This window comes from Octopus bimaculoides, chromosome 10 (assembly GCF_046866305.1).
Source record: "Octopus bimaculoides isolate indiv1 chromosome 10, ASM4686630v1, whole genome shotgun sequence".
Taxonomy (NCBI): Eukaryota; Metazoa; Mollusca; class Cephalopoda; order Octopoda; family Octopodidae; genus Octopus; species Octopus bimaculoides.
In genome coordinates this window covers 36,858,872-36,885,911 of record NC_142937.1, presented here as the reverse complement: position 1 = coordinate 36,885,911, position 27,040 = coordinate 36,858,872, and the positions used below count along the sequence as shown (strand labels likewise).

Genomic DNA, 27,040 nt, shown 5'->3' with positions numbered 1-27,040 from the left:
TTTCATTTTTAAGGACCTCCCCACTTCCTTATCTTCTGCCTCCTCCTCTGCCTCCTTTTGTTCTTCCTCTTCCTCCTTTTGTTCTTCCTCTTCCTCCTTTTCTTCTTCCTCTTCCTCCTTTTCTTCTTCCTTTTCCTCTTCTTCCCCTTCTTTTTCCTCCTCCACTTCTTCCCCTCCTCTTTCTCCTTTCCCTCCACTTCATCCTACTTCTTCCTGCTTTTCCACCTCCACCCCCTCCTTTTCCTCCTCCACTTCCTCCTCTTTTTCCTCCTCTTCCTCCTTTTTCTTTACTTCCCCTTCTACCTCCTTTTCCACCACTTCCTCTTCCTCCTTCACATTTTCTTCCTTCTCCTCCTTTCCTTCTTTTTCCTCCTCTTCCTCCTTTTCTTCCTTCACATTTCCTACTGCCTCCTTTTCCTCCTCCTCTTCTCCTTTTCCCCCTCCTCTTCTCCTTTTCCTCCTCCTCCTCTTCATCATTATTATTATTATCATCACCTTTACCACTAACGACACGAGCCCTTTCCTGACTGTTGCTCACCTATAGATTGGAGAAAAACAGTTGGGATAGGGCTCATACTTTCAGTAGACAATGTAATCCTGGGTCCGTGGTGTTCCTTGCAGTTTCCCTTGTTGAAGTTCCTCATGCATCAGGAGAACTGCATCATTCATGTTATCTCATACTTTGTGTATATTCTGTATAATTTTGTTGCCAACTCACCACATTTTCTGTTTCTTTCTCCTCAACTGTTATGTAAATCCCCACACAAATTAACTGTCCTTGCGATGTCCCCTTGAGGCTAATAAAAGAAATTATTATTATTATTATTATTATTATTGTATACAGTAGGATGGAAATTGAGGGAGATTTGATTGCTATTTCTAACTGATAGATAAACCATATAGAGGCTACGATGTTGGTTCAGATTAAAAGATTTTACAAAACGTTATGTAAGCTCATATGTGTCTTTATATATTTCAATATATATGTGTATATATACTGAGATGTTTGTGCGTATATGTGTGTGTGTGTATGTATATATGTGTATGTTTGTGTGAGTGTGTCGTCGCATCTGTATTTCTGTGTGTGTGTGTATGTTTGTGGATATGTGCGCATGGGTTGCGTGTGTGTGTCTTTAAGTTATTTGTTTTACTTTGTTAAATTACAGTAAAACTTTATTCCCAGGTGAAACACCAATAAACTGACCAATATTGCTTCCCTCCTTCTCTGGTCCTTCATCTTCAACCTCCTCCTCTCCTAAATTCTCTTGCTTCTCTCGCTCTCTCTCTCTCTCTCCTCCCTGAAGAACATCTTTGTCTGAAATACCAGAAAATTCTCTTCCCATGGTGTACGAACTCCACCAACTTTAAAACTTTACCAATTAATACAGTTTTTATTGACAAAGACCACTATTGGTCTCCCTAGACTCTTCCAACTTACCAATATGTATGTATGTATGTAAGGACCTCCCCTCTTCCTTATCTTCTTCCTCCTTTTCCCCTTCTGCCTCCTCCTCTTCCTCCTTTTCCTCTTCTGCCTCCTTTTCTTCCTCCTCTTCCTTCCCCTTCTTTATCTTTGTATGTATCTATAGATAGATTGATATTAAAATGTGTGTATCCATATATCTATATGTGTGTGTGTGTGTGTGTGTGTGTGTGTGTGTGTGTGTGTGTGTGTGTGTGTGCTTGTGTATATATATATATATACACACACATACTTTGCTCCACCATAATGGCATGCACTGGGTGGGTTTTGTAAGGCAGTGTTTTATGTTAGGCTGCCCTTCCTGTCATCAAGCGTTTTGGCTGCCTCATACAATGTGTGGTGTATCGAGTCGAAAATCATGCTACACATTATATATATTAATATATGTGTTTGTATATACACATATATGTGTGTGAGTGTATATATAGATAGATATGTACACACTCACATATGTGTGTGTGTATATATAGATAGATATGTATACATTCACATATATGTATATGCGTTTCCTTTGAGCATCAACCTAATAATATCAATTGTGAACGTCCGTTGGACTTGCATCGGTTTTAATGTTTGATTTTGTCTTTTGCTATTTTATTTGCTTCTTCTCTCCTTTTCTCTCTTCCTCTCTATAGTTGCACACACACATACACACACACACGCATATAAATATAAATGCGTATGCATATATAAGTATGTGTATAGCTATATTTATGTGATTTCATAAATATATGCATATAAATACATACTCAGCTCTCCTGAGAGCTACATAAACACACGTATATATATTCATATATACATCCTAGATATATCTGTATGTATGTATACACACACACATCTGTGTGTGAGTGACTATGTATGCATGCATTTGTGTGCGTGTATTTGTGTGTGTGCATGCACATGCATGTACGATGGAGGCATGATGTGGGCTTAAACTTTGACATTAGATAAAGGTAACTCCTGCAACTTTAAAAACTTGTTCGCTTTATGGTTTAGTTACAGGTACATGCACACTCTTCTTTACACATACATGCCTACACACACACACACACACACACACACACACATATATATATGTATATGCGTGTGTATGTATATGTATATATATATATTTGAACATATGTACATAAACACTTGCTCACAGCCACCTATATGCACATTCTCACTCTCAATCACACACACATGCACACACACACACCTCTATGGTACATATGCATCTAGATGTGTAACAGACTGACAGACAGACGGGCATAAAAGGTATGAGTTCCATCAGCAGTTTTAATTAAAATACTGAAAGAATGGGATGTCTATCTGGAGTTGGAGCAGTCCATCATCATCATCACCATCATTATCATCTCCATATCATCATCATTATAATCATCATCATCACCATCATTATCATCATCATCTTCATCATCATCATTATCATCATCTTCATCATCATTGTTACCTTTACCTTTATTTTCATAATCATCATCAGCATCGTTGTCATCGTCATGATCATCATCATCATCTTCACAGTTATCACTGTCATCTTCATCATTATTTTCATCATCATCATCATCATCATCATCATCATTCGTTTGTTCATTATCATTATCACCGTTATTATCAAAATCATCATTGTTATATTCAGCTTTATTAACTGTTGTGTAAGAATCAACATATATATATATATATATATATATATATATATATATATATATATATATATATATATATATATATATATATATATATATATATACACATACACACACACACACACACACACACACGCACACATACGTGTGCACATGCATGTATATAGATGCGTGTATACTGGTGTGAATCATTAACTACCATGGTTGTATGTATAGATGTGTGTATGCATGTGTGTTGCCACATGCAAATATAACTGCAAGGTATTTTGGTGCAGAGGAAATTACTTTGCTGCACATTCCACCACCATCACCTCCACCACTGCCACAACCACCACCACCCCCACCTCCATCATTACCACCTCCATCACCACCACCACCACCATCACCACCACCTCCATCACCATAAAGGCCCTGTAGCAGTACACTATTATTACGCACACAGTAAGAGGGGTTTCTCTTGTTGAATCTACCTCTCTCCATCACTCACATCTCATTGTATCTCCTCGTGCCCTACTTACTCTCTGCCATTCTCTTGCCGTATATGTCTCATTCATACTCTGTCTTTCTCTCTCTCTCTCTCTCACACTCCATCTTTTTCTGTCTTTATGTCTACCTCTCTCTCTATTTTCATCTCACTGCTTATTTCTCTCTTTCTCTTCTCTGTACATCTCAGTATCTCTCTTTGTTTCTTTATCCCCCTTTGTCTGTGAATAGACACACACACACACACACACACACACACACACACACACACACACACACATAGGTGCAGCAGTGGCTGTGTGGTAAGTAGCTTGCTTACCAACCACATGTTTCCGAGTTCAGTCCCACTGCGTGGCACCTTGGGCAAGTGTCTTCTACTATAGCCTCAGGCTGACCAAAGCTTTGTGAGTGGATTTGGTAGACGGAAACTGAAAGAATCCTGTTGTATATATGTCAATATATATGTGTGTGTTTGTGTGTTTGTCCCCCACCATCGCTTGACAACTGATGTCGGTATGTTTACATCCCCCTAACTTAGCGGTTTGGCAAAAGAGACTGATAGAATAAGTACTAGGCTTACCAAGAGTAAGTTCTTGGGGCAATTTGTTCGACTGAAGGCGGTGCTCCAGCATAGCTGCAATCAAATGACTGAAACAAATAAAAAAATAAAATATGTATATATATATATATATATATATATATATATATATATATATATATATATATATATATATATATATATATATAATAATAATAATAATAATAATAATAATAATATTAGGGATATATATATATATATATATATACCTTCCTCTGTCTGTCTCTGTTCTTCTCTTGTCATCTTTCTCACTCTCATTCTCTCCCCCAAATCTTCCTTCTCTATCTCCTTGTCATATCCTTATTTCTCTCCTGTTCTCTCCCTCTCCCTCTCTTTAAGTTATTGTTTATATTTCTTACTTCTCTTTATGTCTGTACCTTCTCTTTTCCCTTCACTCACTAATCTCTACCACATCCAAACTCAAACATGTGGACACACACACACACACACACACATCCTTTCTCTCTCTCCCTGTCTCTTCACTCACTGTTCCTTCCTTCCTTTCTTTCTCTCGCAGACACACACGCACACACACACATGCTTGTCTTTAGCTTTGTCTTGTCTCTCCCTCTTTATCTCTTCGTGCATTTCCTCTAAATTTCTCTACCTATCTAACTGTTCATCCATTCACTCATCTCTCCACTTATCCATCCATCTTCTCACCTACCTATTTATATGCCTACCTATATACCTATCTACCTGTCTGTCTACCTAGCCATCTATCCATCCAGATGCCTACCTGTTGAGATCCATCTATCTATTTCCCTCTGTTGTTCCATCTGTCTATCCTTGTTTCTCTCTCCCTCCCTCTCTCCCCAACACTCTCTCGCACACATCCACTCACACACGTGAATCAAAGCTTTCTCTTTTATATTTCCTCTCTCCCCTCCTGCATTACCTCTCCCCTTTCATACCACTCTCTTTACTTTCTTAATTTCTTTTATTCTTTTCCATCATGTGGTGATAGTAAGAGTACTGTGGGTGTGTTGAGGAACACCAGATGTGTGTGTCTGTAGAGAGAGAGAGAGAGAAAGGAAATCAACAGAGCACACCATAGAACACAGGAATAAAATCCATTAATTTATCTTGCCTGACTCTTAAAGAATTTTGATGTTATAACCCAGAGACAGAACACACAGAATCATCAGACTGAAGCATTTTCTTGATTTCAACTTAGTTAGATCTCATTAGCCTCAACTTTCACTTGTTCAGACTGTTTATCAACATGTCTACCCATCTTAGGCTACATTGTTACCTCTGCATTTAATATGTACAGTACACCTGCTTCTGTACTGGTACTACAGTAGAAATCCTGTTCTGTTTCTACAATCCTTCTAGAGTGATTAGTGAGTGCAACAACTTCTCTAGTGCTGGTGCCTTGGCAAAATGCACCAAATATACACCAGGAAGGGTTTGGCAAATAAGAAGAGAAAGCATTGGGTAATGAAGTGCCATTTAGTCCTCTCTCTGAAGACATTTTATTCTCTCCACTTATGGCGCTATAAGAAAATACACCTAGTATACCGTGTTCAAAGTAGTTGGTAATAGGAAGGGCATCAAGCTATAAAATTCAAGCTAAATGCTATGATCTGTTTTTGGTAGCAACAATTCATAGCAGCCAGAACTGATTGAAATCATGGCAACTTGTTCAGCCCATGCCTGCATGGGCTGCAGGTATTATACGATGATAAGGTGGGTGAGGTGGTACAATTGTTACTGCACCAGACAAAATGCTTGGCAGCATTTCTTCCATCACTTTACATCATGAGTTCAAATTTTTCTGAGGTTGACCTTGCCTTTCGTCCTTTTGGAGTTGATAAAATAAAGTACCAGCTGCACAATGGGGTTGGTGGAGTCGACTCAATCATTCCTTTAAAATTGTGCCAAAAGTAGTAAAAGTTGCTGATATATATAATCATGATATTTCATATTACTCTCTTTTACTCTTTACTTGTTTCAGTCATTTGACTGTGGCTATGCTGGAGCACCGCCTTTAGTCGAGCAAATCGACCCCAGGACTTATTCTTTGAAAGCCTAGTACTTATTCTATTGTTCTCTTTTACCAAACCGCTAAGTTACGGGGACGTTAACACACCAGCATCGGTTGTCAAGCGATGTTGGGGGGACAAACAAAGACACACACACGCACACACACACACACACACACATATATATATATATATATATATATATATATATATATATATATATATATATATATACACACATATATACGATGGGCTTCTTTCAGTCTACCAAATCCACTCACAAGGCTTTGTCTGGCCGAGGTTATAGTAGAAGAAACTTGCCCAAGGTGCCACGCAGTGGGACTGAACCCGGAGCCATGTGGCTGGTAAGCAAGCTACTTACCACACAGCCACTCAAACTTTATTTACAATTTTTAATCTCCCTCAATTACATGTATCTACGCATGCATACACATTTCTTATGAGCTTATGCCCTCCTTATATACTTGAATAGAAGGTCTTACTCCATTTATTTGAATTATTTTAATATATACATGCGTTTATTGATCCTAAAAGTACATGAATGGAACAGCGTATCCTGTCCAATCATGTCTTATAAATCAGTGGAAGTATGATCTCGTTTATTTGGATGTAAATTACTGACAACCGAAGTTTATATCTTCTACTAAAAATTTATATATATATATATATGTGTGTGTGTGTGTATTTATATATGTATATGTCACCATTCCATCATCATCACCATTTTATATCCATTTGTCTATGCTTGTATGGGTGGTGTGGGTTTCACAGTATTTTATCATTTATTGCAGTTGTCTGCATGGGCCCGGGAACAGGGGGTGCAGGTGGTGCAAGTGCGCCCCCTAGAATTTTTGCGGAGTGCAGAACCAAAATTTGCAGCCCTACTTATTTTACTCAGGTTTACAAAACCGTGAATAAAAAAGTGATGTGTAAAAAGTACCTTGAAGTTAGGTTCCTTCTCAAAGAACAAATCACAAAAATAAATAACAGAAAAAAAAAACAAGACCAAATTTGTAAAAAATTTTGGACCTGGGTTTGCACCCCCTAAGCAAATTTCGTTCCTGAGCCACTGGTTGTCTACATCATCTGCCTTGTATAGCAACAACACAGTAAACTGGCCAACATCACTGATGTGTAAGATGTTTGACATTATGTCTCTATCTTCTTTAATTCACTTTCTTATTCTTTCATACATTGGTACCTCTTTGGCTAGTTCTAGTTGGGATATTCAGTTTTCTCTGGGAAGTGGCTGCTAGCCCCCCCCCCTCCCTGATCCCCCCCCCCCACTCATTCTGCCTTTCTCCATCTCTGCAGGAAGGGTACTGAATTGTTCATCAGGAAATGTCTCACAACACAGCATATCCATTTCAGAGAGAGAGAGAGAAAGATAGAGAGAAGTATGGCGCAGGAGTGGCTGTGTGGTAAGTAGCTTGCTTACCAACCACGTGGTTCCGGGTTCAGTCCCACTGCGTGGCATCTTGGGCAAGTGTCTTCTACTATAGCCTCGGGCCGACCAAAGCCTTGTGAGTGGATTTGGTAGACGGAAACTGAAAGAAGCCCTTCGTATATATGTATATATATATATATATATATATATATATATATATATATATATATATATATGTATGTATATATATGTATGTATATGTTTGTGTGTCTGTGTTTGCCCCCCCCCCCCCACCCTAGCATTGCTTGACAACCGATGCTGGTGTGTTTATGTCCCCGTAACTTAGCGGTTCGGCAAAAGAGACCAATAGAATAAGTACTAGGCTTACAAAGAATAAGTCCTGGGGTCAATTTGCTTGACTAAAGGTGGTGCTCCAGCATAGCCGCTGTTAACTGACTAAAACAAGTAAAAGAGTAAAAGAGAGAGAGAGTAAGTGGCTTGTGGGGAGAGAGGGGGGGGGAAAGAGAGGGAGGGAGAGAAAAGAATCAAGCTTGAGAGGATGAAAGGCAAAATTGATCTTGAGAAAGCTTGAATTCAGAGAACCAGAAGTAACACTTCAATGGATTCTATCCAATGCTCTCACAAACTCAGCCAATTTGTCTCCAGAATGTTCTCATCAATTCCTATGATCTTTGGTATCTTAGATGAACATACCTGGTTTGCTAATTGCCATATGTTGACGTTGTTGTTGGTGGTGACGGTGTGTGTGTGTGTGTGTATTTTATTCTTTTACTTGTTTCAGTCATTTGACTGCAACCGTGCTGGAGCGCCGCCTTTAGTTGAAGAAATCGACCTCAGGACTTGTTTTTTGTAAGCCTAGTACTTATTGTATCAATCTCTTTTGCTGAACTGCAAAGTTACAGGGACGTAAACACACCAGCATAAGTTGTCAAGTGATGGTGGGGGACAAGCACACACACACACACACACACACATACACATATATATATACATATGATGGGCTTCTTTCAGTTTCCATCTACCACATCCACTCACAAAGCTTTGGTCGACTCAAGGCTATAGTAGAAGACACTTGCCCAAGGTGCCACGCAGCGGGATTGAACCCGGAACCATGCATTTGGGAAGCAAGCTTCTTACCACATGTAGTTTGCTAGTTTAGAAGAGCAGGATAAGTTGCAGTTGTGGTAGTAGAGACAGTGAGAGGATACAGTATTTTTGTGTGCAAGTTGTTGAAGTGTCAGTTAAGGTTTGAGAATAATAGCAAGTGTCTTGTTGCCACACACACACACACACACCCTATAGCAACATTGCCAGGGTTTGAACCTCTGATCTATTAGCTGTTTGACAACCTATAACCTTGTTTATCTAATGCTTTGAATAATTTGTATTTCAGTTTCTTGCCCCTGCTAGAAATAGCTGGGAAGTCTCTCTCAGATGATGCACTACTTAAATAAAAATGAAAGTCATATGATCACATAGTCCTTAACAGATTATGTCTGAATAAGAGACAGGAGAGTCATGGACGGAGCATTTTTGATGATGGGTTTGCTGGGTGTGAGTTGAAATGAGAGTTAAACAATGAGGGATACTATATTAAAGTTTGTAGTTTTAGATACCCTAAGACAAAATGGTCGTGGCTGATGTGGACCTAAACATTACTGGCTATATCTAGCCCCTAATACTAATTGATATATTGTATATTAAATAATATAGTCCGAGATTCACTATGGCAGAATGAGTATGGCTGATACTTTGACCGTTGGTCTGCTGGACCAGAGCTGGCCTGGGGCTATAAAGTAATAACAAATATCTGTAGGAATTAGGTGTTCTTTTATGCAGAAACTTCCTGAAATACGTGCAATAGATGTGCAGTTTGCATGGCACCAGCTGGTGGTGCAACATGTTTACTGATGCTGTTTTGTCTTTACGTTCTGGTGCACATATGCATACCCACGGCTTCTATGTTCTAAAGTCATGAGCACACACACACACGGATGCTAACTGCCACAGAGCTGCAGCTACACGTATGCACACTGTATATTTTTATTAAATATGTGAATAGATACAGTAAGTGTACATACACTGATGCAGTAAGCTACATCAGTGAGTCAGTCAGTTAGAAATATTGTAACTAAGTAGTTAGTCAGTCAACAATAACCACATCAATATGGTGTTCTTGTAGAGTCATCTCATGGAAGAGAGAGAGAATATTTAATAAAGTGACTGATTTATTTTTTATTTTTTATTGCTGCTTCTTGCAATAAGTGAACAAATAGATAGATAGTTGTGTGTGTGTGGGCGTGGATATATGCATATGTGTGTGTGTGAATATGTGTATATATGTATACACATTGATGTATGTACATATATATATAAATGTATGTATATGTATATATAGATGTATGTATATATATATATATAGATGTATGTATATGTGATGTTGTGTATGTATATGTGATGTTGTATATGTATATATAGATGTATGTATATGTGATGTTGTATATGTATATATAGATGTATGTATATGCACACACACATATATAAACAGTAAGAGAGAGAGAAAGAGCAAGAGAATAGAGAGATAAATAGATTGATAGATAGACAGACAGATAAATAGACTGAGATGGAAAGTTAGACTGTTAGATAGAAAAATAGATTGATAGAATGATGGATAGATGGGCATAAATCAATAGTATATGAATGTGCATATATATATAACAATACACATTTATATGAAAATATATATATATATATATATATATATATATATATATATATATATAGGTAGATAGGTAGATAAGTTGATAGGTAAATAGATAGACTGAATGATAAATTCTAATATAATGTCTGTTTATTTCTTGCTGTTCTTAAACATGGAAATTGCTATTCATACATTATTTCTGTGTGTGTGTGTGGTAAGAAATAAGGCTATGTTTGTCAATATGCAAATAGGAAAAATTCGAAGCAGACAATGCGAATATGTTACAGTCTTGAAGAAATGTCCCTTCATCAGCTGTCCCTTTTTGAGAAATGGGCAGTTTGGAATTTTTTTGCTGGGTTTTTTTTTTTTTTCACAGTTCAATGCTGATGACTCAGAATTTACAAGAATTGACAGCTGTTAAAAGGGTAACTTCCTCGTTTGTGTGTGATTGTGCATTCATCAGTCATGCTTAATTACGTGTGTACTATGCGTATTGGTATGTGTGTGTGTGTGTGTGTGTGTATTTTATTATTTTACTTGTTTCAGTCATTAGACTGTGGCTATGCTGGAGCACCACCTTGAAGGGTTTTAGTTGAAGAAATCGACCCCAGGGCTCCTTTCTTGAGCCTAGTACTTATTCTATCAGTCTGTTTTGCCAAACTGCTGAGTTACAGGGACATAAACACACCAACATCGGTTGTCAAACAACGGTGGCAGGGAATAAACACAGACACCAAGATACACACACAAATATATGTACATTATATATATATATTCTTTTATTCTTTTAGTCAAAGAAATTGATCCAAGGACTTGTTCTTTGTTAGCCTGGTACTTATTCTATCAGTCTCTTCTGCAAACCACTAAGTTACAGGGACATAAACACACCAACATTGGTTGTCAAACAATAGTGGCAGGATAAACACAGACACTAAGACACACTCGCACACACACACACGATAAGCTTCTTTCAGTTTCCATCTACCAAATCCACTCACAAGGCTTTGGTCAGCCCGAGGCTATAGTAGAAGACACTTGCCCAAGGTGCCACGCAGTGGGACTGAACCCAGAACCATGTGGTTCGTAAGAAAGCTACTTACCACACAGCCTAGTTTTGTTTCATTTTGAAAAATAAAAATCTATTTTCTAGTTTATTGTTGTTTATATTTTGAAATACATATATAATCATGGCTGATGCTGGTGTGACACAGCAGGCACCTGTGCTGGTGGTATGTAAAAAGCACCCTTCAAATGTTAGGCTTCACGGGGGTGATAAGTGACCGAGATGTTTAATGAGATGCTGTGCTTGAGAAGATTCGTCAAGCCTAGTGAAATCATAGTTGTGGCTGATGCTGGTGTCACATAACTGGTAGCACATAAAAAGCACCCATTACCTTCTTGGAGTGGTTGACATTAGGAAGGGCATTCAACCATAGAAACCATACCAAATCAGATTGGAACCTTGTGCAGCTCTCCAGCTTACCAGTTTCAGTCAAACCATCCAACCCACGCCGGCATGGAAAACAGATGCTAAATGACGATGAAGACGATGATGGATGCACCAAAATCCTCTAAGTGATTAGGGACTTTATGAGTTTTAATCCAGCTCCTAGTTGTTGCACAATAGGAATAAAAGATGTCCTTCACTACATACTGTAAGACATACCCAAGTTGGTTGGAGCTTTAATCTCTTGTACAAGATGCAAACTGTGATGACCCAGTCCAAGATGTAGCATTTTGGATGAAAGGATATGAGATGGTAGTGGTTTAGTGTTGGTAGTGGTGACAGCAATGGCGGTGGTATTGGAAGTGGTTATTTCTTTTTTGCTTTCTTTGCAAGTGTAGTTAATCTTGGTTGGTTACATATAATTAATTTTATTAATCCAGTAATCACGACCACAGTAACTAATTTGTTTTACTCACATGTCAAATATACAAATACAGAAACAAATAAAATAAACAACAAAACAACAATTCACATTCGATTTTGGCTATTTTGTGGTAGTTGTTTTTGTATTGACTTTTTTATTTGGTTTTTGTCTTTGTTTAAATTGTATTTCTTAATTTTAAATGAAGATTAAGAAATTAGAATTATTGTGTGTGTATAGTGGTGGGGTAGAATAAATTTGTTTGCTTTTTCTTTGTTCTGTTTTTGTTCAATTCCTTTATTACATTACAATACAATTTCCAATAATTTTCTATTTTGTCGGTTTTTTTTTTTTTTTTTTTATTTTTTTATTTTTAGAGACAGCAACACAAACGAATCTTTGTATCCCAACCCTTACTCCATTGTCACCCAGTCTAGGAAAGTTGCTGTTTCAAAATGTCATTGACGAGGTGTTGAATTTAATCTTGTTCTACTCTCAACACCCTATATCATCATCATCTTCATCATCATCATCATTCACATCATTATCCTTCTCATCATCATCATCACCATCAATATTACCCTCATTGTCGTCATCACAATGTCTGTTGTGGGTTGGCTAGGTCTGCAATTATACAGTTTACATATATATCTCTTCATCCTGCATCATTTCTGCTCGGACCTAACTGTCTTACTTCATTGTCAAATGTCTTAGTTAGCCATTCATATCTATTCTCTATCGTTCAACCCTTAACACTTGTCTCTGGGTCAAACAAAGGAGCATTCATGCTGAAAATAGCAGTTTGAGTTCCTTCATATTACACCTTATTTGCCCTTAAAGGAATGTACAAACTGATAATATAGTCCTAGATATTCATAAAGATAGTTGAAGATGACTGGAGTATTTTCAATTGTATGTCTGTCCACATACTTCTGATATGCAGCTCAATAATAATATATATAAAAAAAAATGCTATTTACAATCCCATCATTTCATCCTTTTGCCCTTACATTGTCTGTGTTAACACTCAGATCAAATCATTCTTGTTCATATCGTCCTGATGTCTTTGATATCCAGCTATTCCACCAAGTTGTATATTTATACTCCACTGACGTCTTATATTGCCATTTTGCATCTTTAGTAACACTGCTAGACTTGAGTCGTTTCACTGCTGCCTGTGTGTGTGGGCACACACACACACACATCCATTCATCCATCCATGTTTCCAGCCATCTTCTCTGCTTGCTATTTATAGGAGGTTTGTCAGGGTACAGTCTTGAGGCTTTTCCTCCATAAAGTCCTGTCATTACACTTTCCAGCTGGATTCTCAGGTGTGACCAACTATGACTATGGATATTTATTTCTTTATTGCCCACAGGGAGCTAAACACTGAGGGGACAAACAAGGACAGACAAAGGGATTAAGTCAATTACATTGATCCCCGGTGCATAACTGGTACTTATTTAATTGAGCCCGAAAGGACGAAAGGCAAAGTCGACCTCCGCGGAGTTTGAACTCAGAATGTAATGGCAGACAAAATATCACTAAGCATTTCGCCTGGCATGCTAAAGATTCTGCCAGCTTTCTACCTCAACCCATTACCTCCCATAATTCTATTAACTGGAATTTTTTTATGAAACTTTGATTTCTAGCATAAAACAGCCTTAGAAACACGCTGGAATGATCAAAATAACATTTCAAAATAACATTTTAAATAGAAATAAGCGAGATATTGGGTGAAAAATTAGCAAACCTCATTTGAATATCAGAGAAATATACCTAGTAGATATAGCAAAAAGGTCAGATATGCGTAAATATTGACAAAATTACGGAATTTGTAATTTTTAAGTGATCTCATATGAGACCACTAGTAGGTAATGGGCTTTAATGACTTTGGATATTATCCAACCATTTTTCTGATGATCTACCCTTAGGTCTCCTGCCAATTGGCTTGGCTTGAAGGATCCATCTTGTGATTCTTTCCTGTAACATTCCAATCACATGTCCATAGTACTGGAGCTGTGACTGCTCATTTCTGAGCAGTGAGACCTGTTTTATATCTGAACTAAATGGCCCCATGCCATCAAAAATGATGGCTAATTGTAGTATTTTATATCTAAATATGGATAGTTAATCAAATTAATACACTTGTCAATGTTATTTAGTGGTTGTCTTTTGAGACAAGACACCAATCATCATTTGTTACCGAACAAATGCTGGTTCACACATACTTCCCTTGTATATGTGCACACATATACTCACACAGAGTTGAAACGCTGTTTCATTTTTCTTTTCACCGTTGAATGTTCACCATCCCACTTCCATTACACACACACACAAACATTCACATACCTCTCTTTTACATACAGAAACGTTTCCACTACCAGTTTGCTATCATCCCTGCCTTCCTTATTCATCTATCACCCCCTTCCTTTCTCATTCATATGTTGTGACAGAGAAAGACAAAAGTGTATTATTATAGTAGATTATGCGAGCCCTTTTGTATTGAGTTCTCTCTGAATTCAAAACATTTCGAGTGAGTTTGTCTCATGCATTAGACAGGGATATTTTAACAAACTCAGTTCTAATGTTCTTTAGATTACTACTGAATAAGTCATATACACAAACATACAGAAATGTTAAAAGTGAGGTGAGATTTGAGTGAGATTAAGCAGTCATTTCTAGCTGACGAAGACTCCCTTGCTGGCTAGCTGATGATCATGGCAATAATGACGGTGGTGGTGGTGGTGGAAGTGCAACTAAAATGCCTTTTTACGAAATAATTTGTTTTCAGAGATTGTTTGAAGTGTATGCATATATGTATACATACGTGTGTATATAAACAAACATATAAAGTAGATAAATATAAGATTTTATAGTATGTCATATGTAAACAAACATAAGTCTGTTTTTGAAGCATTGAAATGTATTGTAGATATCCTTTATATATACTGTTCAGTATTTACACGGTGAAAAAATATATCTTTCTACTTGTTCTATAAGATTATATATATATATATATATATATATAATGAGTGGCTGTGTAGTAAGTAGCTTGTTTACCAACCACATGGTTCCGGGTTCATTTCCACTGTGTGACACTTTGGGAAAATGTCTTCTACTATAGCCTCGGGCCGACCAAAACCGTGTGAGTGGATTTCGTAGATGGAAACTGAAAGAAGCCTGTTGTATATATGTATATATATATATGATATGTATGTGTGTGTATATGCTTGTGTGTCTGTGTCCCCCCAACATCGCTTGACAACCGATGGTGGTGTGTTTAGGTCCCTGTAACTTAGCGGTTCGGCAAAAGAGACCGATAGAATAAGTATTAAACATCCAAAGAATAAGTCCTGGGGTCGATTTTCTTGACTAAAGGCGGTGCTCCAGCATGGCTCCAGCATGGCCACAGTGAAATGACTGAAACAAGTAACAGAGTATATGTGTATATATATATATATATATATATATATATATATATATATATATATATATATATATATATATATATATATATATATATATATATATATATATATATATAATATATATATATATATATATATATATATATATATATATATAATATATATATATAATATATATGCGAGTAAAAATAAATACAAAAAAAGGGGTTTTGTATGATTGTGTATAGACGAATATATTATTTTGTTTAAAAGAGTTCCAACACTGTCTGTTTTTTATGTTTTATTTATATTCATGCAAAACCAATGTGGGATATAGAATATGGAATATATAATATAATAAACAATATATAATATAAAATAAAATAAAAATGGATGGTACAATGAAATAAAGTATTGAATGTCTTATTGAATATATGGAATATGTCTTATTGAATAGATGAAATATTGAGTGTTCAATATAAAGGATTAAATATATAAAGGCGAATACGTATTTTCTATACCTTGTGGTATTTCATCATGGCCAGTATGACAGACTTTAACAGACTGTATATATATATATATATATATATATAGAGAGAGAGAGAGAGAGAGAGAGAGAGAGATGGATGGGTAGAGAGAAAAAAAGAGAGAGAAAGGAATGGATTAACATCACTAGAGGTTATTTGGAAATTTTGTTTGTTCTCCTCCTCACCTCCATATATGATTGATGGAGGATAACTAAGAAGGACAGACAGACAGACACGAGGAATTATTTCAAAAATGTCCATCATCTGTTTTATGAATAATTTGCCAAATGACAGCACAATGGAGCTGTAGAAAAGAATAGAAAAGAAAAAAAACTAAAACAAAACCATCTTCCTCTCTGTCTGTCTGTCTGTCTCTCATAATATTTCTTCATCTTTGCCTTTCTTTTCTTTTTCTTTCCCATCCTTCTCTCCTACTTGTGTCTCTCTTTGTCTCCTCCTCTTCCTTTCTCCTCTGCTCCTTTTTCCTCTGCTCCTTTCTCAGTTCTCTCTCTTCTTCTTCTTCTCCCTCTGTTCTCTCTTGTCAGTTCCCTGTCTCCTGAGTTTCCTCTGTTTCTTCCTCTCTCTCTCTCTCCCTCCCTTTCTCTCCCTATCTCTCTCCCTATCTCTCTCCCTATCTCTCTCTCTCTCTCCCTATCTCTCTCTCCCTTTCTTTCTCTCTCTCTCCCTATCTCTCTCTCCCTTTCTTTCTCTCTCTCTCTTTTCTTAGTTCTCTCCTCTCTTTCTCTACATCTCATTCCCTCCTCTCTCTCATTCTTAGTTCTTCTCCCTCTCTCTTTACTTCTCATTCCCTTCCCTTCCCCCCCCCTCTCTACTTCTGATTCCCTTCCTTTCTCTCTCCTCCCTCTCTCTCTAATTCCCTATCCCATTCGCACTGACCACACCTTCTTCCCTCTTCCCTCCTACTCTGGCCTTCTGTTTGATGACCACCAAACTATTCCCTGCAAAAATACTTGAAGATTAATGTGGCTTTAACTTTCTGCAGCACTGTAAGGATGCCGTGCTGTGCCACGGCGTGCCATGACGTGTCACAGTGCTTGCATGACAGCTGACGCACATGTGGTTCTGCAAAGAGGAGGGGGACAAAGAAATGAATGTAAGATTGGAGAGGAAAATGGTGAGTACAAGAGACGGAGAGAGAGAGAGAGAGAGAGCAGTATTTAGTGGTGATGGTCATTGATGGGGAGGGTCTTTATTTCTTTAGCGGCATGTCAACGAGATTGATGGAGTGGGGGTAGGCGGTTGCAGAGGTGTTATAGGATCGATGGTGTGGTGGTGGTGGTTGTTCAGTTGTAGTGATGCTGTAGGAATGGTGGTGTAGTGATGAAAAAATAACAATAATAATAACAACAACAACAACAACAACGTTGCAGACACAAACAACAATGCAGGCACATTCACACACTTAAATATTGATATAGATTTGCATACATGCACACACATTGATGTATTACACATTTTGACGTACGTGTATATTTACAACGAGGTACACACTCATGTCGATATGTGTAGATACACAGATGTATTGACATGTACGGATAAGTACAAATTGACATGCACAGATATATATATATATATATATATATATATATATATATATATATATATATATATATATATATGTATATATATATGTATATATACACATACATACACACTCAGAGAGGCATATAGAAATACACACAGGCATATAGAAAATTGACATACACAGATATATATATATATATATATATATATATATATATATATATATACGAGTACATGCACGCACACACACACACAGAGGCTTATAGAAATACATACACATATACACACACTCATAAGCACTTGTTAATATATAATTTTAAATACACACATGCACACACACACATACACACACACAAACATGCATGAAAATTTTGCTCACACATCTCTCTCTATATGTGTTGAGGCTACATATCAGTGACAACTATATCCACCAATGCAAACTACTGTAACCCCCATGTGGTCTCTCAGTTTGCTAGAAATAGCCAGATCTCTCTCTTAGACACTAGACCTCACCATCGAAAGAATAAGAGGACATACTGGACAACGTACTCCTATACAGAAATCTTAGTGGACTGCAGTAAAGTTCTGTTATAAATGTAGACACTTTTTAGCATATTCACTGATTAATTGGTTTCTAATCATTATTGACTCTTTGATTTGTGTCTTTGTTGAACAGCTGGGAATGTATCTAAGCGAAGCACTGTCGCTGCACAACCAGCAGATTCAACTTCATCTTCAATCGACAGAGTGGAGTTCCAACCTGTAGCCGATAGCAGGTAAAGATTTTAAACTTTTCTGTCCTCAACTTTGTGGTTTTGCATCTGTATGCATGTGTATGTATCCAAGTATGTGGACCTCAGCCCCATTTCAACTCATAACATAGAGAGAGAGAGAGATCTATGTTCCTGCGATCTACCATTTGTATAGTATACCACGTCTACCACCAGTTGTTGGCGCATCATCACACATGCTTTAAGGGAAGGTGTGTTATATTAAATTATGAGACATGTACATCACTTTATTGAGTTTAAATGATGAATGACAAAATTGCCACTGGTTGAATTTGATGCAGGGTAGAGCAAAAAGCCTCAGATTCACTATCTTTGATAAACATTTTCAACAACAAACATAGAATAAGCAATGGTCTAAACCATGATGGTATCCAAAATAAAATGCAAAACAAAAGATAAAACATTGGCTACTATTGTTTTCATCAGCCCAACTTCATTAGAGTCAAACCAGGGGCTGTTTAAAATATGGGATGTTCGTTTTTTTTAAAATTTTTTTGCTGCACTCTGTATAATAGACACAGTGAAATTAACACACCAAAACTGGAAACAGTGAGGCATATGAGCTGTGCAATGACAGATGGGTGGAGCATCTTGTGAGTGAGATGTGAATTGGTGGAGCATCTTGGGAATGAGATGACAGATTGGGTAAGGCATTTTGAGAATGAGAGGACAAATGGATGGATCATCCAGGCAGTGAGATGGCAGAGTGGGTGGAGCATTTTGGGAGTGAGATGATAGAGAGTGTTAAGCATCCTGAGTGTGAGAGGACAAAGTGGGTGTAGCATGTGGGCAGTGGGTGGAACATCTTGAGAGTAAAATGATGAATGGATCTGGGCAATGAGATAAGTGTGGGTGGGGCATCTTCATTATGGGATGAGTGGGCAGGGCATCTTGGGAATGAGATGACAAATGGGTGTAGCATCTGGGCCACGAGATGGTAGAGTGGGTGAGGCATCTTGGGAGTGAGATGACAGGATGGGAGGAACCACTTGGGAGTGAGATGACAGAGTGGGTGGAATATCTGGGCAGTGAAATTACATAGGTAGTGAAGAATCATAGTATGGAGATAACAGTGCCAGTGGACCGTTGACCCAATTGATGGCAGTGTGGGTGATGTATTACGGCAGTGAAATGGTAGAGTGGGTGGAGCATCACAGCCATGGAATTGTAGTGTGGGAGGAGTGTCAGACAAGATGTTTTGTGGCATTCAGTTGCATCCTCTTATATTCACAGTTTAAATAAAGATGGCTTTGCTTTATTTAGTTCCAGGTTGATATAATAAAATACCACTGACATACTGAGGTCAAATTAATTGTCACCATTTCCTCCAAAATGTGGCAAATTGGCAGAGTTTCTAGAGCATCAGATAAAATGTCTTGCTGTATATATTTCAGTTTTCTGCATTCTCAGTTCAAACTCAATTTAGATCAACTGCTTTCCTTTTCATCCTTTCCTGGGTCGACAAATAGATTAGTAGTACAGAGCAATGTGATGGAAATATCACTGCATCAAACGGATTGCTTTGTGGTTCTTGTTCAACTCTTTGTGGTTCTTGTTCAACTCTTTGTGTATTGAGTTCACATTCTGCCACAGCCTACCTGGGTGATAAAGTCAATCCATCACCTGATTTAATACTGGCACGAGGTCCTTTAGCAGAGTCCATACTGAAGATAACTTCCTCACTCTCTCTTAATAATCTTGAAGTCCCTTTAAAGCAGTGGTTCTCAACTGGGGTCCATGTGGCCCCTGAGAGTCCACATAAGATTTTGGGGGTCCACACAGGAAAATAGTTAATTGGGGATTCACAACAGTATTTTGTGGGCCCCTGAAAAAAATTTTGTTTTAGATGTATGTTTTGTACCAAAGAAACAGCTAGGTTTCTTTCTCTAATATTTTACATAGTTCAACCTGCACAAGTTAATGTGTGAAAAACAAAATAGGAATTTTGAAAGATGTATCTATAAAACTAGTTTTTAAACGTTGAATAACTATGGGGGTTCCACCAAAATAAAACAGTGATCAAAGGGGTGCATAGATAAAAAAAATGGTTGAAAACCCCTGCTTTAAAAGATGAAAGGCACTACCTTTCTTTCTGATAATATGTGACCATGTTGCAACTGTACCAATGATATACTGGGTTCAGTTAGCTGTTTGTACTTCCTCCAAGATCTGTTGACTTTGATATATTGCAATTTGGCTTTCAATTATTTGTGGTTGATACAATGTATACTAGTGAGATACAGAGGTGAACTAAGGGATTTATACCTCTCCCTCCTCTCAAAATACCTGCCTTTGAAGTGAAATTAGAAATCTTTATTACATTAGTAGATTGGCGGAATTGTTTATGTATCAGACAAAATGCCGAGCAGTCTGTAGTTAAAGTTCTTTATGTTCTTAGTTCAAATCCTGCTACGGTTAACTTTGCTTTCCAGTGTCAATAAAAAACAGTACCATTCAGGTATTAGAGACCATATAATCAACTATCTCCTCCCCCAATTGCCTGGCACCATACCTATGTTGGAACCATTTATCATTAAGGCAGGTGAAGGCAGTGAGCTGGTTGAATCGTAAGCATGCTGGACAAAATACTTAGTGGCATTTCGTCCATTTATACATTCAGAGTTCAAATGCTGCCATGGTTGACTTCGTCTTCCATCCTTTTGGAGGCCAATGAAATTATTACTAATTATGTACTGGGATCAATTCAGGTCCTGTGCTTGTTGTAGAAAAGATTATTAAGGCCGGAGAAAAAGGTGCTGCTTTCCTGTAAATTTGTGTTAATGTGTATGACAATGATGAGTATATCCTGGTTGAATGGATGTGCTTACAGCGTGTAACAACACACCAGGTACCACAACTGGAAAAGATAGTTGCCCTTGGTAATCAGGGTTTCCAAGGATATGTGTGTCCTTGGTAGCTGATCTACTGCAACAATTTTGTGTTGTTGTTGTTGCTTTTTTTAATCCATATTAACAATATCTTGTGTAAAACACCCATTTGTTTCTGTAAACGGTTCTTGTAATGTCTTCCAGTATGTTGCCCTTGTGGCAATAAACAGATATCTATTTATTCTTATATTTATATTCACATTAGTTTGTTTATTGCATTTTGTGTTTAGCTCCCTCTCTCTCTCTCTCTCTCTCTTTCATTTTGACTGGGACCGAAACTGCCTCCCTTTATCTCTCTTTTGCTATTGATCGACAATCTCCACAACAAACCACCTACACTACAACCACCTACACTACAACCAGGCCACTGGCATTGTTTACACTCTCTGAGTGGTTGGCGTTAGGAAGGGCATCCAGCTGTAGAAACTCTGCCAAATTTAGATTGGAGCCTGGTGTTGCCATCCGGTTTCACCAGTCCTCAGTCAAGTCGTCCAACCCATGCTAGCATGGAAAGCGGACGTTAAACGATGATGATGATGATGATGATCTCCAACACAGTCCAGCTGTACGCCAAATCTAGTGGTCACACCAAACGTACTGCCACTACTATCACATACACTGCTGCACCCTCTCTACACAGTCATTCAACCTGTTAGAAATAGCAGCTGAATCTCCTTCACATCACACTCTACCATCTTATGCAGTCCCAGATCAATGTTTCATAACCTTTTGCTAGGTCCCCCACTCACCAACCACCACTACCACATTCGATGGTGAACCAAATTGGCCATCACCCCTCCTTAAGTCTTCTGTTGTATTCAAAAAGTATAGTAATGTAATGTTTAAATTGAATTGCCTGTAAGGTTGACCTGGGGCTAAACGGCAATTCCGCCCTTACCACCACCATCATCACCACAGTCGCTGCCAAAGCCAATTACCGCCACCACTATTACTACTACTACCACCACCACCACCTCCACAACCAGCATTACTACAACCACTATCACCACCACCACAGTCACTGCTAAAGCCAATTACTACTACTTTTACTACTGCTGCTGCTACTACTACTACTACTAACATCACCACTTCCACAACTACTACAACCACTATCACCACCACCACAGTCACTGCCAAAGCCAATTACTACTACTTTTACTACTACTGCTGCTGCTGCTACTACTACTACTACCACCATCACCACTTCCACAACCACTATCACCACCATTACTTCTTCCATAATCATCACAACCTCCATCACCACTACAACCACCACCACCTCTCTATTCCTATCATCATCATCATCATCATCATCACTATCACCTCCACCCCACACCATGGCAGTTATTTATTCCACCACTTCTGCCATCTGTAATGAGGCTGCTGGTGTGGTGCAGTGCTGACTGTAGCGTAGCCATCAGCTAATTTAGCTTTAAAACGGGGCCCAGTTTCTTCTTGTTCTGGTGGTTAGGTCTTTCGCTGCTCCCTGAAACTTCCAAGGACCAGAACAAGCTGGTGAGGGAGGACAAGAACAGAGAGAGAGAGAGAAAGATAGTGGGTGGGGGTGGGGAGAGAGTGAGAGGGGAAGGGAGAGAGGGCTTAATGTAAATTAGATTTTTCACTTAAGAGAAGATTAGCATAAATTACAGCAATACACCTGCTTCCAGTGCCACTGTTGTTGCTGAAGATGGCGTTGTCATCATTGTTCCTGTTGTTGTTGTTTCTGGATTCTTTTCATTACTTTTTTTTTTTATTTCAACTCCCTCTTCCACACTGCAGCATAACTTGTAATGGTTGTTGTTGTTGCTGTTGTTGTTGTCGTCTGACCTCAGGTTAGATCCCTCATGAGAAAGATTATAATTAAAAGCATTCCAGCTGTTATTGTCTTACCTTATTTCCCAACTCACTGTATCTAGGAATACAGTATCTGATGGGTGGTTCTTTAATTTCTTTGAAACTGGTAGGATGTGATTTGAGGGGAAATTTGGCTGTTATTTCTAACAAATTAAGTAACCCGAGGGAGACTTCCACGAAGGCACTTGCTGCTACGATTGTCGTTGTTTAGCCCAAGGTCACCTTTCAGTAAACATTTGATCAGAAGCGTTCCAGTCATGACCATACCACCTTTTTTTAATGTGTCCTTCCATCTTTGTGGGGATTTGATTTCAGTGACGTTTGAACTGCTGTCTCACTTCTTTCCCATCTCTCAGTTGTTGTTTCTATCATCATCATCGTCATCGTCATCATCTGGTTGGGCTACTTGCCCAGACCAGTGCAACTCTTTCAAGCCGGACATCCTGATCAAGCGATGTGACATAAATGTCTGGCTTGGGTTTTAGTCGCATTGGTCTTTTGCTAGATGAAATATTTCGTCTGCACCTGCCCACAACTACAAGATGATAGCAATATTTTTCTAAACGAACTAGTCAATCCTGGCTGTTCACAGTTTACTGTCTGTTCATCAGTTCAGCATCTTGTTATATTTACCAATGACTTCAATAAGTTCATTTGCTAAAATAGTTCACATCCATCCTATGATACTTGTGTAACCTGGCTGGGGTTGTTACATGCTTTTTAACCCATAGCTGTGACCCTAACAGTTTAAAGTTATACAAAGGACCTTGTTCTTGTTGTTTTTGTTTTGTCTTGTTATTTACAGTTCCTCCCACATCACAACCTTTTGTTTTTTTTCCTCTGTCCCCATTCAATGGAAAGGCTGCAAGTCAGTACAAATATTTGTCTGGTGTGCTGGATTGCTTTTAAGAGGGTTGGTCACTTGTTGGTAGGAATGGTAAAGTGCTGGAGCTGAACATAAAGTAAAAAAGATAAGTGGAGCAGTGTTAGTTAAAATAAGTTCAAGCAATGATTTGTCCCCCCACCCCCATGCTAAAACAAATGCTGAAGCCTGGTGCAGTCTTCTTCCTAGTCAGCAACTGTCAGACTGCCTAACCTATGCCAGCATGGAAAGCAGACGTTAAATGATGATGATGATGATGATTTCTCTTTCTTGCTCCTAGCACTGTCATTGTTATTACTCTTTCCTTATAACTTCCTTCATGTTCTTTTCTACTCAATATTCTTACCAACAATTAACACGTAGCTGTCTATCCTTCTCTTATCCCACTCATCAGTCACTGTATTACATCACTGTGCTTTATCATACATTTACTCCAGTTACCTTTCTCCTCTCCTCCAATATTTTCTTTTTCTCTCTTTTTTGCACACTTGGTGTCATGGTGGTGTGTGGCTTAGTGGTTAGGGTGTTGCCCTCATGATCATAAGATTGTGGTTTTGATTCCTGGACTGGGGAATGCATTGAGTTCTTGAGCAAAACACTTCATTTTACATTGCTCCAGTCCACTCAGCTGGCAAGAATGAGTAATCTTGCAATGGACCAATGTCTCATCCAGGTGGGGAATATAAATGCCATGGAAACCAGGAAACCAGCCCTTACAAGTTGGTATAACTCGAGAAGGTAACTTTACCTTACCTTTACACTAGTTGTCACCTTCATTACTCTTTCTTCTATTCACCTTGTTGGTTCACGTTGATATGGACTGACACAGCATATTTTTTCTTGCCTTTAACCCTCCAACTCGGAATATAGGCCACTTATAATTGAATTCCATGTCACATAATTTTTCGCTTCTGTACTTATACTCTGCCATGAATGTCCCCCTTTCTCTAGTTCCTTTTGTGTTGATCTACGCCACGAGTTCTTAGGCCTACCCCTCTTTCTATATCCATCCGGATTCCACTGTAAAGCACGTTTCGCTACATTTGGTGTGTCCTTTCTAATTGTGCGACTAATCCACTTTTTCTTAAATATTTGCTCCCTAATCGAAACTTGATTCGTTCTTTGCCATAGCTCCATATTGCTTATGTGTTCGGGCCATCTGATTTTAAGTATACTATGCAGTATAGGGAAGAGAGAACTCTTCAGTGTTTCTGGAAACACGATAACTGTTTCGAGAAATAAAGAAATGTACTTGGTACATTTTGGAAGTTGTTTAGTGTTAAGAAGGCTATCCAGCCATAGACACTCAGTGAAAAATGGAATGTGCAAGCAAGATGCAGTTACTGACCTTGTTGGATGAGAGTAACTCCAAATATGAACTGACTTGTATGATGAAAATCTGTCCAACCCATGATGATGATGTTAGTTTCCTGTTGTGTTGAATATAATGTAAGGGGGCCTAATTTATTTCTAAATTACTGAGTTACTTTCCTTTCATTTGTATATTGACAAATTTCAGAGTTTATCTAAGTATTAAAATTTTACCAAACGAAACTCCTATTTAAGTCTCCTTATTTCTCTGAAGGCAGGTGGTAAGCATGAAAAATATCATAACATAGAACAGCATATTTAACAAAAATTTATCAAAAAATGACGAAACAATGAAACAAAACAGAAAGAAAGAAAATGGTAAATGAAGGAAAATACAAAAGCAGTACAGATAGTAGAACCTGCCAGTTCCAAGATGTGGAATAAAAGCAAAAATGAAATAAATTTAGAAAAAAACAAAGCCTACTCTCTTGAGAAAGTGTGTTTATGATTTTAAGTGAACACAGTCAAGGAACCTGGTTCTTGGTTAAATGGTGGTTCTTGTTGTATGTTTCTTTGTTGTCAGCTACATGATTAGAAATATTATGAAAACATCCAAGAACCACCTCTTTTGTAACAACAACATCAACAACAACAACAATGACTAAAGAGAGTGTCACGGTTCTTTAAGATGCAAAGAAAACAGAAAAGAAAGAAAGACTTCGTTTGCCTGCCATCAGTTGTTTCATAGAATTTCTTTGTAGTTTTTGGTTTCATCAGGAAGCTGTGATTGAAGAATTGGCGGAACAAAATACACAAAACAGTCAAAAGAGAAACAATTAAAATTCTGAAACCTTTCAGAATGTAAACTGTGAAGAAAAGCAAACCATTTCCTGTTGCTATGGAGAATATTTCTATAATCTCTCCCCTCCTCCTCTCTCTCTCTCTCTCTCTCTCATTCCACTTTTTTCCATCTCTCCCTCTCACTTGTCTCTGATCCATCCCTTACTTTCTCTCTGACTTCTCTGTTTTTCTCTCTGTCTCTCAGTTTCATATACATGTCTGCATTATGTGTATGTGTGCATCTGTGCAAGCTTCTGCATGTTTTGGGTACTTGTTTTGGCTGTACATATATTAACTAAAATTGGAGTGATACAAAGAAGATTAGCATGACTTCTTTGCAAGGAGGACATGCAAATTTGTGAAACATTCCATATTTTCTAACAATGGAACAGTGGCTATGTTAGAAAATATGGAATGGAGCTCTCATGCTGGAACTGATAATGGCAAAATAAAAGTGCCTGTCATTGTACATAAGTGTGTGGGTGTATATTTGCTAATTTCACCTTCAATCTTCATGAACCTGATTTGTGGTAGAAGGCACTTCCTTAACCCTTTATCATTTAAACTGGATATATGTGGTCCAAATACACTACCTGTTCCATAATCAAACCAGCTAGAGTCAGCCTCCTTATACCAGCCCTGTAATGTTCTTCTAAAAATAAACAATCACATCATCGAAGTCTTGAACCTACGAGATAATGCAGGATTAATTCAAAGCAGTCTGAATAAATAAGAATTATATTTGATAAAATAATCGGAATGTTAGAGGGTTAAAGTTTCTCTGCTGCAGATTTGAAC

At 37.9% G+C, this 27,040-nt stretch overlaps 1 protein-coding gene, 1 long non-coding RNA gene and 1 other non-coding gene across 6 annotated transcripts in view; 2 read left to right on the top strand and 1 right to left on the bottom strand.

Moving 5' to 3' along the window:
• Positions 1-27,040, top strand: part of LOC106879963 (uncharacterized) — a 170,051-nt gene that overhangs the window by 107,013 nt on the left and 35,998 nt on the right. For all 4 annotated transcript variants that reach the window (XM_052971132.2, XM_052971131.2, XM_052971130.2 and 1 more), the window contains exon 6: positions 18,352-18,451. In XM_052971132.2, the coding sequence (XP_052827092.1) occupies positions 18,352-18,451 (100 nt within the window). The remainder of the gene's footprint in view (positions 1-18,351; positions 18,452-27,040) is intronic.
• LOC149133530 (uncharacterized) overlaps positions 23,295-27,040 on the bottom strand; it is a 73,527-nt gene continuing 69,781 nt past the window's right edge. The window contains exon 3 of the long non-coding RNA XR_016243391.1: positions 23,295-24,159. This is a non-coding gene — a long non-coding RNA (uncharacterized LOC149133530). The remainder of the gene's footprint in view (positions 24,160-27,040) is intronic.
• On the top strand, positions 26,510-26,620 carry LOC128248978 (U6 spliceosomal RNA). Its single transcript, XR_008265121.2, has one exon. It is a non-coding gene; the product is annotated as a U6 spliceosomal RNA (small nuclear RNA).